Below are 17,898 nucleotides of genomic sequence, written 5' to 3'. Positions count from 1 at the left end.
GTCAATTAAATGTTCAATAGATATATTTTCTACAAACTGTAAGTACGCAAAAGGTCATATCCCCTCCTCATTTTCCCTTTCTCTACACCTTAGGTAATAAAAAAAGTTTAAGGTGACATCCTTAGTTAAGGTAAAGTTTCTAACAATTAACGAAAAAAAGATTCTTTTACACAGTATTACCGCCATTCAAAATAATAGCCAACAAATATACGATATATATAAACTGTACATAATTAGACACTAGAATATAATTTATGTATATTTAAATGGCTAGCAAATGTTATTATTTTTAACCAACCGGTCAAATGTGTAACTCTCCCCACCCCCTCCCCCACACACACACCAAAAAAGAAAAGAGACTTTTTGAGCAAATGAGATCTAACGTCTTACAATTTAAATAAAAGAAAATGACATTTTCAGATCTCTTAAAATTAAAAAGAAAATCCGTCGTAAAAAGGTCGGTTTTTTTTTTTGTAAAAGGTTACAAAACCAAGGCTTCACATTAGGGAAGACTCATAGTGGGCTTGAGGTGATAAGCCCGCTCCAAGAACCAACAAACCCATAGCTGTTGAGGCCCAGATACTTCACTATAAATACAAGAGAGAGAATTTTCTCACTCCTCTTTTCGAACGAATCGGATCTAGGGTTCTTACAAATTTTTTGTGCCCTTCTCTTCAATCTTCAGGTAATCAAAATTGCTCTTTTTAATTATTTTTTCTCACAGTTTTCGATAAAAATATACAAACAAATTGTATAAAAGATATACATATACAATTACAGGTACAGTGTGTGTGTGTGTGTGCATAATTCATATAGGAATTGCTATTAATTCTGTGATTTTACGCAAACAGAGTGTGTGTGTGATTGATATAGGAATTGCTGTTAATTCTGTGAAAATTGGATGAGATTTTATATTGTATGTGATTTTTGACTCGGCAATTTATATAACGTATACATTTACGCAAACAATGTGTGTATGTGTGTGATTTATATAGGAATTGCTATTAACTATGTGAAAATTGGATTAGATTTTATATTGTATGTGCTTTTTGACTCGGTAATTTATATAACATATACATTAACAGTGTGTGTGTGTGTGATTCATATAGGAATTGCTATTAATTATGTGAAAATTGGATGAGATTTTATATTGTATGTGATTTTTGACTCGGCAATTTATATAACATATACATTTACGCAAACAGTGTGTGTGTGTGATTCATATAGGAATTGCTATTAATTATGTGAAAATTGGATTAGATTTTATATTGTATGTGATTTTTGACTCGGCAATTTATATAACATATACATTAACAGTGTGTGTGTGATTCATATAGGAATTGCTATTAACTATGTGAAAATTGGATGAGATTTTGTATTGTATGTGATTTTTGATTCGGCAATTTGTATAACATATACATTTACGCAAACAGTGTGTGTGTGATTCATGTAGGAATTGCTATTAATTATGTGAAAATTGGATGAGATTTTGTATTGTATGTGATTTTTGATTCGGCAATTTGTATAACATATACATTTACGCAAACAGTGTGATTGATATAGGAATTGCTGTTAATTCTGAGAAATTTGGATGAGATTTTGTATTTATACGTGCTTTTTCGTTCTTAGTTTTGTTTGATGCTTTATTTAGCTGGCATTTGTGTTAATTCTTGAAAGTAATTGAGCTAATTCACACACACACACTCTCGATATACATTTGCATAATTCATATAGGAATTGCTGTTAGTTCGGAGAAATTTGGATGAGATTTTGTATTATATGTGCTTTTTGACTCGGCAAATTTATATAACATATAAATATACATTTACACACATTCTTATAAAACATATACATATACATTCACATTCACAGTGCATGTGCGTAATTCATTTGGAAAATTGCTATTATTTCTTAGAAACCAGAATGAGATTTTGTATTGTATGTGTTTTTTGGTTGGGTAAATTTATTTAAGAGGTGGTCTTTCGTTTATAGTTTCGTTTGATGTTTTATTGAGCTGGCATTTGTGTTAATTCATTTGAAAGTAATGGAGCTAATTTTTACACACATTCATATAGAACATATACTTATACATTTACAGATACAGTGTGTGTGCGTAATTCATCTAGGCATTGCTATTAATTATGAGAAATTTGGATGAGATTTTGTATTGTATGTGCTTTTTGACTCGGCAAATTTATTAAAGAGGTAGTTTTTAGTTTCGTTTTATGCTTTATTGAGCTGGCATTTATGTTAAATTCATTTGAAAGTAATGGAGCTAATTATACTGAATATACTCCCTCCGTCCCAAAAAGATTGTCTTCCTGTCCTTTTTAGTCTGTCCCAAAAAAATTGGCACCTTTCCAAATTTGGTAATCCTTTTACTTTTGAGTTCCATTACTAACCCTGCTACCCTTTCCTTTTAAAAGCTGACAGGACCCCATAAAAACGTAAAGTAAACAATGCGGGGTTATTATAGTAGGTTGAAAAGTCAACTGTTAAAAAGTAAGGTACAACGTGTCAGCCCTCTTCCATAAGATTTGGCTTTTACACTTTTGTTATTCTTTCCCACTCTTTTGCTGCATTCAACATTGAAGATACATAATGCAGAGATCCATAGAAATGTAGTTCTACATTGCACTTAGTCCGCAGAGAGAGAGAGAGAGAGAGTTGAAAGGAAGAGTTTTTATTTTGACTTGGTCAAAGGCTTATGGTTTCACTGGGTATGTTGTTGTTGTTGTCAAAGGCTTATGGTGAAAATTTTATTGGTATGGAAAAGCCCTCGGATGGGACTTGGGAGTAAGTTAGTGGAGAGAAGAGATGGAATTGTCTGACCTTTTTTACTATGCTTTAATTTAACGTGTTTTCCATTCAAAGCTAAGCAGTGGGCCTTTGAGGGTATAGTTGGAACTTTGTTTATATTTGTATGATATGACAAAAGTTGTCTATCAAAAATTAAACTCCGTGCCAAGTCAAACGAGGACAATCTTTTTGGGACGGAAGGAGTAATGAAGTAATGGAGCGAATTTGATAGTTTCTTTTAGAGTAGGTGCTTTTTGATCGAGTTATTGACAAATTTATTCAAGAGTGTGGTCTTTTGATGTTTTATTGAGCTGTCTTTTGTGTTAACTTGACTTGAAAGTAATGGAGCTAATTATACTGATAAAAAAGCAATGGAGCTAAATTAGATAGTTTCTTTCAGAGAAGATGCCGCGATACGATGATCGGTATGGTGGTACACGCCTCTATGTTGGACATTTGTCTTCCAGAACGCGATCTCGAGACTTGGAGGACGTCTTTAGCAGATATGGGAGGTAATTTTTATAAGTATTCATTAGTTTCACTCAATGATTGAACACATTGTTATAAATCAATTTTGAGTATTTGGAAATGAGGACCAAGACTAAATTTTTAGTGATTTGTTTTTGGTTGTGGAATGAAATTAGCCTGAATAGAGTAGAATGGATATAAAATATTCGTGTTGTTGATCCCAACTTGTTCGGGATTGAGGCGTAGTTGATTAATTGATTGATGTCCTACTGATTATTTTATTGTGATCACTTTTAAGAAATGATGTTGCTTTTTAGTAGCTCATAATCTTCGTTCTAGGAAGTAAGGTGGTTTTTGGGAGGGGGTGAGTTATCCAAGTCATTACAATGGCTGTTCTTTTTTTGAATTTGTAGAAACTGTGTGAGAGCAACACCCCCGTGTCTTAGCGTTTTTAACTCGAATGATGTTTATGAAGGTTTCTATGTTTTTGCCCAACCCGGAGGTTTGTGGTGGGAGGTTGCCCTTGGTGGAATTGGTTCCCATTCTTGCGGAGTGTGGCGATTCTTTCTATAATGTTATTGCGTGTTTTTTTGATGGAAATGGCGCAAGCCCAAAAGTGGTGTTTAGTTCATCTTTGAGGGGCGAAGTATCAACCCTTCGGTTCTTATGACTTGATGGCCTTACTGTTTCTGGAACCCATTTACGCAGAGTACGTGATGTGGATATGAAGCGTGACTATGCTTTTGTGGTACGCCTTTCTTCTTTTTTTCACTTTTTCATTAATGATATTTATTAGAGTTGCAGGGTGACTACCTTGTCTCATGTATTTGTGATATAAGCTTTTTTTTTTTCCATATACTGCTAATTCTAGGAATTTAGTGATCCTCGAGATGCCGATGATGCAAGATACGGCCTAAATGGGCGAGACGTTGATGGAAGCCGCATTATTGTGGAGTTCGCAAAAGGGGTGAGTTTACACAGTCCGCATTTGTTATGTGTTCCCAACTGCAAGATGCATAGTATTCTTTATGTTCTTACTTGTGCAACACTAGAAATCTACATTTTGAATGTCAGTGCAAAAAAGAAAAAACTGAAAAGAGTGTCTGGCTTTATGCCCAATGAGTGGGAAAATATCGCGGAACTGGTTTGAACTCAATTATTTTTGAGAATGGCCTTTTCGAAAATTTGGAGATAATGTTAAATTCTTGATATAACTTTCTTACTTCTTGTTCGGCATCCCCCCACCCGCGGTGGGATCTCGGGCTATCGCTTTTCTCTTCAGTAGTTGCGTTGCTTGAAGAATCTATTTTTCTGGGTATTTTCTGGAGGTGATGCTTGCCTTAATCTTTTTCCCTATTCAGAATAGTTAAACAAGAAGCTGTCCTTTTTATATTAAAATTTATTTGCATTGCAGGTCCCTCGTGGTCCAGGTGGATCTCGAGAGTTTGGCGGCAGAGGTCCTCCTCCAGGTACAGGTCGTTGCTTTAATTGTGGACTTGATGGCCATTGGGCTCGAGATTGTAAGGCTGGGGACTGGAAGAACAAGTGTTACCGCTGTGGGGATCGAGGTCATATAGAAAGAAACTGTCAGAATAGCCCCAAGAAATTGAAGTATTTCCTCATGGTCATCTCGTTTTCACCCTGTATATTCTTTGATGTTCTAGTCTGCTTTAACGGTTAATTTTCTTATTTGTTATTGAATAACAGACGTGGACGAAGTTATTCCCGCTCACCATCTCCTCGTCGTGGCAGAAGTCGCAGCCGCAGTTACAGCAGAGGTCGTAGCTACAGGTCTCTCCTTTTGCTCCTCCTTTCTGGAATGTGCTCCATTTTGCTTCATTGATGATTTCTTTAGCCTTATGTTTTGAGATACTAAGTGGGTGTTTGGCCATAAAAATTATTCACTTTTTCCCGGAATTTTTTTTCACTTTTTTTCCTTCTAGTGTTTGGCCATAAAAAATATTCACTTTTTTCTGGAATACAACTTCCGAATACCAAAAACGAAAAAAACTTGTTTTTCAAAATTTTTTAACTTTTTTCACTTTTTTACACTACATTTCACCAAAAACTACAATTTCAAAAACTATGGCCAAACACAACTCCAACTCCAACTTCAAAAATTCCAAAAAAAGTGAATTTTTTTTTTTGGTATTTATGGCCAAACGGGGCCTAAATTGGCATTGCCACTCATGGTTGAAATAATACCGTGGGATAAGTAATTGCATTTGTCTTTTCATAGATGTATTATGTGGGTAGATAATATATGCAAGCTTGCATTGTTAAACCAAGAAAGTGTTACTGTTGTGCCGTCACTACTAACAGATTCTGGTTATCTCATCTGGCCTTTATGGTATTACAAAACATTTTGTACCCATCACCATATCTAAATAAATAATATAAAATATTAACACATATTGTGTTTGATTTCCTTGCAGCCGTTCCAGATCTCCTGTGAAGAGGGACCGTAGCATTGAGCGTGAAGAGAGAAGATCAAGGACTCGTAGCATTGAGCGTGAAGAGAGAAGATCAAGGACTCGTAGCATTGAGTACGAAGAGAGAAGATCAAGGAGTCCCCGTCACCGTAGATCATCATCACGTCCATCGAAGGGAAGGAAACACAGCCTTTCACCTGATGAAAGAAGTCCACAAGAGAGAGGTACGCCATCACCAAGGGGCGATAGCATGAGCCCTAAAGATGATGCTAGAATGGATGATCGTAGAGATTTGAGCCCCGTTGAAGAAAATGGCCGCAGTCGCAGCAATAGCCCAATCCATAGGGAGAACGGAAGCCCAGTGGATGACAGGAGCCCAACGGGTAACTATGAAAATGGTTCTCAAAGGGGCAGCGAGTCACCCTAAAAAGTGCATATGATAAAGTCAGTGTATGTTTGACTCATTAAATTATTACCGTCCTTGCCCTGTGATTTTTATAGTACCTTTTCGTTATATTTGGAAACCATGTGATTGAATTATTTAGAATAACCTGAATTTGAAACTGTCTTGCACATGGTGTGTTCTTTCTTTGAGACCATATTAAAAGTTCCCTAGGTGTTATGTGCTTCAGCTTGAATTTGGTTGGAAGCCTGGAACACTTTGTTCAACTATGACCATAAAGTTCCTTGGTCAAGTCTTGTTATGTATGTCACTTCCGAAATGCTGTACCAGAGCTTGTAAAGTTGGTGAATAGCAGTTGGTGCAAATTTGAGATTCATCCGGCAGAGCGATCGAACATGTGTGAGACTAGCATGAATGCCATTGTGTATGTTATTTGTGTTGTCTTTCTCTCGGGCTCTTAGTATTTGGTGTTGGAATTGGCAGATGGCATGATTATAATGACCTCTGAAATCAGTCTCGGGAGAAATCAGGACGCTATGTAAATCTCTCTAAGTAGTATAGTAGTTAATATGTTTTGAATATTAGGGCAGATAGTGTGTGAATATCGAAAAACTCCAAGAGCAGTTCAAGGTGTATCATTGTCTAGTATTTCTAGTTGTGGACAGTCCAATTAGTGGCATAGAATTACAACAACAACATACCCAGTTGAATTCCACAGTGTGGGGTCTGAGGAGGGTTAAATGTATGCAGACCTTATCCCTACCTTGGAAGGTAGGGAGATTGTTTTCGAAAGACCCTCTGCGCAAAAGAAAACAATGGAAAAGAGTCAGATATAGACAAGCAAATCAAAGCAATGCGAAAATGAGAAATAACAAGAGCAAAGAAGTCATGGTAAAACAGCATGGAAAGACAAGACTCAACACATAAAAGCATGAATCAAAGGGCAATACATAGTAGAGCAAAATTACGCATACTAGTGCGAAAGAAAAGTGAGACTACCTACTAGCCTTCTATCCTAATCTGAGTTCTCCACAACCTCCTCATAGAATTATTAACCATAATACTGTAAGAGTTGTTTGTAGTTGTCGGATTTCACCAAGGAAATTCATAATATAAAGAAGTAAACTCACGAAGAGTTATGGAGATTCAACCTTCACTCTATATACATAATTTTGTACTTATAATGCAATTTTTTTGGTGATGCGGGAACTTCCTTACGCCCCTAGCTTCGCTTTTGCATGCCGCTACACCAAAGCTTTCCTTATGCTAAGAAGATTTAACAATTTATATATGGTCAAAAAATGTTAGTTATCCTTTTTGCACAAATTTTATGAAATAGATTCAATCCCTGAAACACTAGCTAGTACAGTTTTTTTGGCTATTTTTGATGTATTGAGAAGTTCTTGTATAGATTATTTATACCATGTAAAACCGTTCGATACAAATAAGATGCACAGCATGTCGATCACTGAAAAGGAATAAATATGTCAGGTATGATTCCTAGTTTGCTCATGAAAAGGCGTCAAAAGCAAAATAGTCTAATGATAACCATCATAACATAGTATGATTTATCTTTTTTTATTCACCAGATTCTTGACAGTTAATTATGAGCCCGTTTGGATTGGCTTATAAAGTTGCTTATAAGCTGTTTTCAGTTTTTTTGAGTGTTTGGCTGGCCAGCTTAAAGTCATTTTGTGCTTAAAATAAGTTCAAAAAAATAATTGGCCCCATTTGACTTAGCTTATCTAAAGCAGCTTATAAGCTGAAAACAACTTATAAGTCAAAAAAAATAAGTTAGACTACTCCAACTTATTTTTTTTAGCTTATAAGTTGTTTGTAGCTTATAGGCATAAGATCATCCAAACAGGCTCTATATGAGTTTTTGTGTGACTCATCTGTCAGCCCAAAAGTTTTCTGGCAACAAATCATATTCTGCAAATACCAAGTTTTCAATGCATAGTCTAATTCATAAGTGGTGCTGATGCTAGCGAATTCTCAACTTAAACCCGACTATTTTTCTATAAATACACTGCTATGAGCTTATGACTGTTGAAAAATACACGCCAATTTGAGTAAAATTAAACATTTTTTGCATTCTTGATAAATTCTTATTAATTTAAGATGCGGACTAAAAATATCCATTTTCACAAGAGAACTTCGTATGTCTCTAACTTGTAATTTACAAGAAATCCATCAAAACAAAAACCCCTTCAAAACAACTAAGACTAAAGATCAAGAATATCTTCTTAGCAGAATCTCAAAATAAATATTGGATGCAGAATAAAATTCCTTTTTTTTTTTTCCCTAAGTGGATGAGCATCCACAAACAGAAGAACTAGTAAAACTGAGCTTGAACTTGATTTATTCCATAGCCAATTTAATGTATTTAAATTTGAGAATTCATGAATAAAGGAATAAGAGAAAAAACATCATCAAGTAAGAACGCCGCTAGAATTGTACTCACTCATCAATATTAGAGAGCTTATAAGTGTGGTCTACTGGTCAATAAAGTTGTAAAATGTGATAAATTAGAGTTCAAATTCCAATAGATACCAAATATAGGTTTAGTCTATATCAGTGTTGGGAAGGCAACAATTGTCTAATAAAATAGTTCTATCTACCTAAAATATGGTAGCCAGAGTTATCAAATACTTATATTGGTGGTCGATAAATAGTTCCATCTACCTACACTTTGATGGATAAAATTACCTAATACCTCTGTCAGCAGAGATATCAGTTATCTGCTAAAATAGTTGAAATACACACAAGTTAGTCTAAACGTCACTTTTATAAAAGGAAAAATTAGAGAGTCGATCAAAATATCACTATTATAAAAAAATAAAAATAAAAATTAGAGAGCTGATCACGTTGATAAAGAATAGGACCTTAGAGTGTAAAAGCTTAAAGCTCATTAGTCACTAGATTGAATTGTAGAGCCTTTGCATCATTATGCATCACAAAAGATGAACAAACATGATTGCTATATGCTCTTTCCCACTTATACCTTATCTTTCTTTATAACATCTGACAACCTTTTCTTCGGTTGCATGTTTCTAGGAACTAAATAATTTTGAGAGTTGCTAAATGGCCACACTAATTTGACTCAAATTTGGCCATACTTATGTAAAAATCATCATAATCTCTATTGTATAATTTTAAATTAAGATAAACTTTGAGAAAAACAGATAGAAATGACATTAAGTAATCATAAATTATTAAATTTGTCCTCAATAATCATATGAATTTACCTTATTTGGGTCATTATGACCAAAATAATGTGGCCAAAAGACCTTTTCGAATAATTTTTACTAGTTTGTTTTTAAAGTTTTTTGGGATCACAAAAAGACTTTATGATATCTGAGAACTAGAAGTTCCCACACAACTACAAATTCCCATGTCCATTAGCGAAATTAGATACTCCCTCTGTCTCATAATAAGTGTTATCTTACCCAAAAATACGTAAATTAAGAAATCAATAATGCAATGTAAAGTTTAACAAATTATCCTATATAATAAAAATAAATTAGTTTTCCTCTTGATTAGAGCATGCATGAGTAGTAATTCTTTGGACATTGAGAATCCAACAATACCAAGTAAATAAGTGGGTTTTCCGATCATCATTTAGATGTTACTTTAATTTGTCAGTTTTTATCTAAGGGTAGAGTTGGAAAAAAACTAGCCAATTTATGTCTTGGTTTCCTCAGGTGATACTTATTATGGGACGATATTTTTTGACTAAAGTAACACTTATTATGGGATGGAGGGAGCATTAATTATTGGATTGGTAAGTTCAGGAAATTCTTAGCCTGCACAACTTATAAAGTACATATTTGATTTCAATTATTAGGTTACATAACAATAATTAGGGGTGATAGAGTAAAATTATCATTCTAATTTTGACTCTTAGGGGTCATTTGGTAGGAGGACAAGTTATCACATGTAGATGGGATTGGATGAGATAAGCCTTATCCCACCTTTTATCCCATTTACATGGGATTAGATGGGATATCAAAAAAGTTATCCCACCAACCAAACATAGAATTAATTGCAATCCCATTGGATTAATAATCTAGCCGATCCTATCCCTCCTACCAAACGACCCCTTAATGGACATGCCAAGTCAATACATGATAAATAAAAATGGACGGAGGAAATACATTTTACACATGATTTTTTGATAAAAGATTTTCAACTGACAATCCTAGATAAGAAAATGCTACTTATTTGTTGATAACGATTTTAAATTTTGAAATCATATTACTCATGGATCAGTTACCGACTTACCATAGGGGATATAATTGCAACAATAACACGGACATTCTTATAAGATATTGTGTATATCTTTTTAAAGGACTCATTAATTGGTAATTTAAATACGTTAGGAATATTGATATCAAAAAGTTTGAAACAACCAACAGATTTGATTAACTTAACATCAAATGTATTACATATATTGACGAAGTGTTTATGGATTATTAAAATTTGAAATTGCACTACCTTAATCCACTATACAATATTTCGTGATATTACTCCTTGAACTATAAACCTTTCGCGAAACAAAGATCATTTACTTGGCAAATAAACTGATCACCATTTTCTCTCTCTTTCAAATGCCCTTTTCTTACTAAGAGCATGTTTGGATGGGCTTATGCCTATAAGCTGCAAACAGCTTATAAGCTAAAAAAAATAAGTTGGGGTAGTCTAACTTATTTTTTTTGGCTTAGAAGCTATTTTCAGCTTATAAGCTGCTTTACATAAGCTAAGTCAAATGGGCCCAATTATTTTTTTGAGCTTATTTTAAGCACAAAATGATTTTAAGCTGGCCAGCCAAACACTAAAAAAAACTGAAAACAACTTATAAGCAACTTATAAGTCAATCCAAACGAGCTCTAATTGAGCTTTCTAAAATATGTGATCACACTCTTTTTGACTTTATCAGACACTTTTTTCACTAATCAAGTTTTCTTACAAAACGAAACAAAAATGTTTTCCTTATTCAACTTTCTTTTTTTATACTGTCACGCCCTACACTAACGCTTCAGTCAGTCACGCAAGATACCACAAAATGATTGATAAGAACAACTAGACTAAAATAAGTACCTACTAATCAATAGCGGATTCAAAATTTTCATTCAAGAATTCGAAAAAAATAACAAAAGCTAAATATAAAAAATAATGTTGTCAATGAGAATTAAACCTAGGACACATGACAATTTTGAATATCCTAGACCGTTTGAGCTAACCTTTTGCATTTATTCAGGTATTCAAAAGTTAATATATTTACATAAACACAAAAAATTTATCATATATATGCACTGTAATTTTTTGCCGAAAGTGTATCCGCTCCTGCTAGTAACTTCTTTTTGCACTCAAAATATACTTCAATTGTACTAATATGTTTTATAACCACTTACAATGTTTGTTTATAATTATTACAAAAAATTAAAAAAAAAAAAAAGTGAAAAAAGTCAAGACGCTCCTTTAAGGCCCACAAGCCCAAAAAAGCCCATTATTCCAACAAAAAAAAATAAAACGTTACTTTTTTTCTGCCCCGCTTTCTCCGCCACATTGGAATTTTAAATCTTTTTATTTTGACAAAAATACCCCTATCAATCCATCAAAATTCCCTCTAAATACCCTTTTAGTTTAAAAAATATAACTAGACCTGAAATATACATTACATTTTCAAGAATTGTCACTCCTATACATAAACACAAAAATTTGAACTCACAATTCTTTGATTCTTTGGAACTTTCACTTATAGATTCTGATACCCTTTTGCCGGCCATTACCCTTTCAACTCTTTGATTCAGTAATCTCTCTCTCTTTTTTTTTTTTTTTTTTTTTTTTTTGATCTTGAATTTAAAATGAGTTGATATATAATCTTTTGTGTGTATATGTGTGTGTGCGTGTGTAAGTTTCATAAATTATATATATATATATATATATATATATATATATATATATATGTGTGTGTGTGTGTGTGTGTGTGTGAATTGGTGAAAATGTTGATTAGAATTAAATTTTGATTTGACCCTCAAGATGGGATTTTTTTTTTCTGATTACTTTACTATAAAGGATTTGGAATATTTTTGGTAACTTTTTGAAGTTCTTTGAATTGTTCTTGTTTTGAGGTTTATTGAAAGGGGGTTTATCTGGGTTGTAAAATACATTTGGCTTCTGTTTGATATTGGGATTCAAGGGTTTGTTCATTTTGTTATTATTATTATTTTTAATGTTGTTTTTTCTTTTAATTTTTGGATAAATGTGATTGTTGCATTTTGAGATGGTAATTTATGTTTCATTCTACTTGATTTGGTACTCTGATATAATAATTCATAAACTTGTGTGTGTGTGTTTTTATTTTTTTATTTTTTATACTTGTATATGTATATGAAGAGGAACCTTGTCGTAACTGGTAAAATTGTTGTCATGTGACTAGGAGGTCACGGGTTCGAGCCGTGGAAACAACCTTTTACAGAAATGTAGGGTAAGACTGCGTCTAATAGACCCCTGTGGTCCGGCCCTTCCTCGGATCCTACGCATAGCGGGAGCTTAGTGCACGGGGCTGCCCCTTTTTTTTACTTGTATGTGGATTAATAATCTCTGCTGGATTTGAATAATTAAAGGGTGTTTCTAGGGCTTAAGAGGAATAGGGGTATTGTGGTCTTTTAGGTTATGGTAGACTATCATTCACAGATTGACAGTGTGTGCTCATTACTGTTACTGACACTAATGATTGTTTTATCAGGAGTAGGAAACAAATTGATTGATTCTTTGTGGGGGTCTCATGAATTTTTTTCTACCTTTAAAGAAGGGTTGGTGAAATAAATGCTCCATTTTCTAAAAGTAATGGTAGTTTATATTATATTTTACATAGCAAGCAGATGTGATTTACATTTTCTGCTTTGAGTTGTGCCTTTCTTTTAGCCTTTTGGGAGACTAGGGGCAGATAAAAACTAATTGATCCACTTGAACCTTAGTACTAGCAGGTAAAAAGTCATTTCTTGGTGGGTTCAATGATGCATTCTCAGTCAGATTGATAGTGTGAACATGTTGAAGAAAGAACATGTATAAAAGATATCTTTTTTTTTGTGTGTTGGAGAAGAACCATGTAGAAGAGAAATATTTTATATGTTTCCTAAGTAGACGTTTGGCCATAGATTCCAAATATTTTTTCTCTTTATTTGAACTTATGAAGTTGGAGCTGCTTTTGGTTATACTTTTTGCAAAGGAGAGAAAAGAGTACTTTATTTTGAATTTATGAAGATGTAGTTGGAAAACAGGTTTGGGGCACTTTTCTAAATTTGGAATTCGACTCTGAGTTGGATTTGGAAATTTTATAAACAAGCACTGATTTTGAAATAAAGTTAAAAATTATTCCGAGAAAAAGTGAGTAATTCTCATGGCCAAACGGCTCCTAAGGATTTAGTTAGCTACAATATTTGCATGAATGCCTGATTGGTGAGTACCTGAGTAGTTGTTTATAAGTGTTTTCTGGTGGTTTTCTACATGTTGTATCATCTTTACAGTTGAAAAATGTTCTTCCCCTTGATTTTTGTTAGAACTAAATGCCTTTTTAAAAATTGTTTTGATATAAAGGATTAGCATAATGCCCTACTATTTGAGATTGAGGTGTAGTTGATCGATTGATAATTCCGGGTCTAGTTTAGGACAAATTAAGGTTCAGTTTAGCATTGTTCCAATATCTCTGAATTACTTATGCAGTCTATTCTCAATATCTGGAGCACAATGTGTTTTCTTAACCAACCTTAATTAGGCTCTTTGTCCTTTGAAATCTCATGGACTAGTTTGTATGTGCAGATTCATGTACAGTGGCCATACATAGAGATGAAGAAATTCTTCTTTTTCCGAACATCATCTAGTGATGCAAACAACAACCGTTCACCACCATCATCAGACAGCATTGGCAAATCACAAAGCAGAAAGGAAGTTTCTTCTCCATGTCTTAGAAGGAGTCTTTCATTGTCTTCTGGATCCTTTTACGACTCAGGAAAAAAGAATTTCACGGATCCGAGCAGATCTCCATGTCACAGTAAGAAAGTTCATCCTAAGAAATCGGGTCGTGATTCATGCCGGTATGCATCTCATTTTCTGAAGCTGATTTTTCACACTTACTGATGTTTTAATTTGTATTTTCTTCTCCAAAGTAATGACAAATATTTCATAACTTTTGTCAGTGGTCGTACACGTACTCCTGAGAGGCAACCCCCGGAAAGTTTCTTCCAGACATGTGATGCAGAAAATGGTTATTTGGTAGGGAAGCATTCTGGTGCGTCTTTCAGAACACACCACTATGATCATCCATCAGAGAGCTCTTCTCATTGCTCCAGTAATGTCTCTAGCAAGGTTTTAGATCGGTATATAGATGGGGAGCAAGAGCAGGAAAGCAGACAATTGCCTCCAAGAGTTCACCTTACTGCTCCTGGTTCGCCACTACCTGATGTCAGGAAGCAGAGACCGATATCTCAATCTTTCAGAGAAACAAAGCCGTCTAAACTTTCTTTTACATCTGGAGAGTTTGGTGAGATAGGTTTTGAAAATGAATCTCCGCGAAAACTTGCGAAGAAGGTGGTTGAGAGGCTCTCTCAGTCTCGGTCACTGGCGAAAATAAGTCCAGAAGATTTTGATTCCGATGGTCCAATTACTATTGAAGATATCTACAGTGGAAATTTAAGTAGATGTCCAAGTGTATGTTCTGATGGTGTTCCCCGGAAGAGCTGTTCGGCAGATGATTCTAATGGTAGGACCTACGAATATCACCATGAAGAGATTCCAGGCTTTGGTGAGAGAAAATATTTGGGAACAGAAGACGATTCAGATTCGGTGTTATTGAGAAAACTTAAGGAAGCTGAGGAGCGTGCTGTGTTGCTGTCAGAAGAGCTTGAAGACAGAAACTTTCTTCACGGCAGAGGCCTTAGTGTTCCAGTGTTGATTCAGACTATTAGAAGGTTGACAGAGGAGAAGGTACAAATGGCATTTGAAGTTACAAGCATGCTACGGAATCAAGTTGCTGAAAGGGCTTCTGCCAAGGAAGAAGCTAGACTATTGCAGGCAGAATTAGATTCACGGACCCGAAGGTTGGAGACAGAAAAGAATGAGTTACAATCAGCACTGGAACAGGAGTTGGATAGAAGATCCAGCGAGTGGTCTCTAAAACTTGAGAAATATCAAATTGAAGAACACAGACTCCGTGAAAGGGTGAGGGAGCTTGCAGAGCAGAATGTCTCTCTACAAAGGGAAGTCTCTTCGTTTAACGAGAAGGAAGTAGATAATAGAAGCAAGATATCATCTTCGGAGAAAGAACTCGAAGATTTGTCTAAGAGAATAGATGAGGTGTCGGAGGAGAATCAAAATCTAAGGCAGCAGCTTTCTCAGTTACATGAGGATTATCGAGTAGCTCAAGACGATCGAGAATATGTCCGGGAAAACTACCAGGAAAAGGTTAAAGAATGTGAGGACCTGCACAGATCTATTGCTAGATTGCAACGGACTTGCAATGAACAAGAGAAGACAATTGACAGTCTACGAGGATTTTGTGAGGGTGTTGGCAAGAAGAGTCCAGCAAACTACGACAACCAGTTGGAGAAGTCGCAAGTAGAGCAAATAAGATTGGTAGGCGTGGAGCGTGCTTTAAGGAAGGAGGTGGAGTCTTGTAGGATCGAAATCGATTCTCTATGTCATGAAAATATTAGCTTATTGAATCGTTTAAGAGGCAGCGGAAAGGAGGGCGGGTTCTCAACTTTTAAGCTAGATCAGGAATTATGCAATCGTGTTTGCTGCTTGCAGAATCAGGGGCTCAATTTGCTTAGAGAGAGCAGCCAGCTTTGTGGAAAGCTATTAGAGTACACAAAAGAAAATGTCAGACAAAACGGGGGAATTGATGGTCAATTCTTGATTGAATGCAATGTAAAGATGCAGGGTCTTAAGAGGGGAATTGAAACTCTGACAGGCAGTTTGCAGACAGTATCAACTGTGATAAGTGAGAAGTCCTACCCAGTAAATTCGGATTCTCAGAAACCAGATGTAAGTTGGTGCTGTTATTTTGAAAGCTGTTTGTCATGCTCATGTGTTGTTGATTGATTTTGCTAGCTCTTTGTTTGGTTTTGTTTTAGGAAATTAAACAATCAGAGCTCAAATCAGAGACTTTGCTGACAACTATGTTAAGGGAGAAGCTTTATTCTAAGGAGATGGATATAGAGCAACTTCAGGCTGATCTGGCAGCAGCAGTCAGAGGTAACGACATTCTCAAATGTGAACTGCAAAATGCGCTGGACACTCTTTCTTGTGCCAAACACAAGTTGAAAGATCTCGAGCTTCAGGTAAGCAGGCAATATTAAGATCTTGCAGCACGGGAATATTTTTTCTTTTTCAACTTTGGATACGTCATCCTCATATAGGGGTTTGCATGTTTCCTTGATGGAATTGTATACATGAGTTGCTGGCATGTGAATAGCATTGTGGTAAATAATGAGAATTAATTAAAGGGGAAGAGGTCTATTAGACTGTCAAGGCCTTGGTCGTGCTTAGCATCTCCATCCGATTGTTTAGGACGTTTAATTGCTTCTTGTCATAGATACACTGGATAACAAATCCCATTATCATGAGATGGTAGCGTATGGAAATTAAAGCTCGGGTGGGGTGGGGTTGGGGAGGAAGGTGATTGAAAACTGTTTTTTTGGAATAGCATAGTCAAGAAAGATAGCATTTTCCTTGCTGCTACTTCAATAAAAGCTGACTGGTCGCCCAAAAATAAAAAAAAATAGATGATAGATGAGTTCTATGAGCTCATTTCTAATGGATAAATACTGCTTAGGTGGGTTTGGTAGTCTTCTGCAGCATAGCTAATAGGATATAAGTTCTCTCTTTCATCTGACTTAATTTGTTCGAGAGGTTCATGAGAGTAATCTACAGTGATTTAACAGGTTAACAGGTTAACAGGTTTTAAGCATGTTGCACTAGTTAATAAACTGTTCGTCCTGATTTGGTTGAATTTCTAAGTGATGAGTTTGATGTGAATTGCTGAATGAAAATGTATTCACGGTCTTTGTTGTCTTCTTTTTTATTTTTTTATGGTTGGTTCTGGCAGACGATAAAAAAGGACGAAAATATCAATCAGCTTCAGAATGATTTGCAAGAATGCATGAAGGAACTTACCGTCGTAAAAGGTATACTACCAAAAGTATCTCAGGAGAGAGATTTCATGTGGGAGGAAGTTAAGAACTACAATGAGAAGAACATGTTGTTGAACTCTGAGATCAACATGTTGAAAAAGAAGGTAGAGACCCTCGACGAGGACATACTTATGAAAGAGGGTCAAATCACAATCTTGAAGGACAGCATAGGCAAGCCTTTCGACCTTCTTGCAAGTCCTGATTCTACTAGAGAATTTCTGTTGGAGTGATTGATGGCCGACAACTGCATTTTGTTCATTGACTAGTGTTCATACTTCTTGTATACTTGCTGGCTTTACTCTTTTTGCTTTGTTGATACTTGTTAAATAGATAACTTGCTTTTTACTCTTTTTCCTTTGATACATGTTAAATAGAAAGTTTGCTTCTTTTTTCTCCCTCCTTTTGAATCTCCAATTCAATTGTAACATTTCCTTTTACTTGTGATCAAGACAATGAATCCTTTTTTTTTCTACCTTCATTTGGTTTTGTAAATTATTGGCTGCTTTTTCTTCGAGTAATTAGTTAGGAAAGGAGATGTAAGCTTGATTCATTAATACAGTGAAAATTGGTGCTAGCACATTCTACTTGTGTTGCAAATTCT

The 17,898-nt window shown here is 35.1% G+C and overlaps 2 protein-coding genes across 5 annotated transcripts; both read left to right on the top strand.

The window, feature by feature from the left end:
• Nucleotides 1-532: 532 nt before the first annotated feature.
• LOC132640152 (serine/arginine-rich splicing factor RS2Z32-like) lies at nucleotides 533-6,272 on the top strand. Its single transcript, XM_060356618.1, has 7 exons — nucleotides 533-685; nucleotides 3,200-3,311; nucleotides 3,976-4,015; nucleotides 4,139-4,234; nucleotides 4,682-4,878; nucleotides 4,975-5,058; nucleotides 5,703-6,272. Exons 2-7 carry the CDS (start codon nucleotides 3,205-3,207, stop codon nucleotides 6,124-6,126), a joined length of 948 nt encoding a protein of 315 aa, XP_060212601.1. The 5' UTR covers nucleotides 533-685; nucleotides 3,200-3,204; the 3' UTR covers nucleotides 6,127-6,272.
• A 5,437-nt stretch (nucleotides 6,273-11,709) lies between these two features.
• Nucleotides 11,710-17,769, top strand: LOC132640151 (uncharacterized). Of its 4 annotated transcripts, XM_060356617.1 has the most exons (6): nucleotides 11,710-11,914; nucleotides 12,545-12,592; nucleotides 13,927-14,201; nucleotides 14,304-16,149; nucleotides 16,239-16,445; nucleotides 17,213-17,769. In XM_060356617.1, exons 3-6 carry the CDS (start codon nucleotides 13,954-13,956, stop codon nucleotides 17,525-17,527), a joined length of 2,616 nt encoding a protein of 871 aa, XP_060212600.1. In that variant the 5' UTR covers nucleotides 11,710-11,914; nucleotides 12,545-12,592; nucleotides 13,927-13,953; the 3' UTR covers nucleotides 17,528-17,769. The 4 variants fall into 4 exon arrangements, with proteins under 4 accessions (XP_060212600.1, XP_060212597.1, XP_060212598.1 ...); XM_060356614.1 differs by lacking the exon at nucleotides 12,545-12,592 and having other exon boundaries at nucleotides 11,713-11,914; XM_060356615.1 differs by lacking the exons at nucleotides 11,710-11,914; nucleotides 12,545-12,592 and adding an exon at nucleotides 12,693-13,094.
• Nucleotides 17,770-17,898: the final 129 nt, after the last annotated feature.

This window comes from Lycium barbarum, chromosome 5 (assembly GCF_019175385.1).
Source record: "Lycium barbarum isolate Lr01 chromosome 5, ASM1917538v2, whole genome shotgun sequence".
NCBI lineage: Eukaryota > Viridiplantae > Streptophyta > Magnoliopsida > Solanales > Solanaceae > Lycium > Lycium barbarum.
Note: the sequence above shows the minus strand (reverse complement) of the source record. Positions and strands in the feature narration are given on the sequence as shown.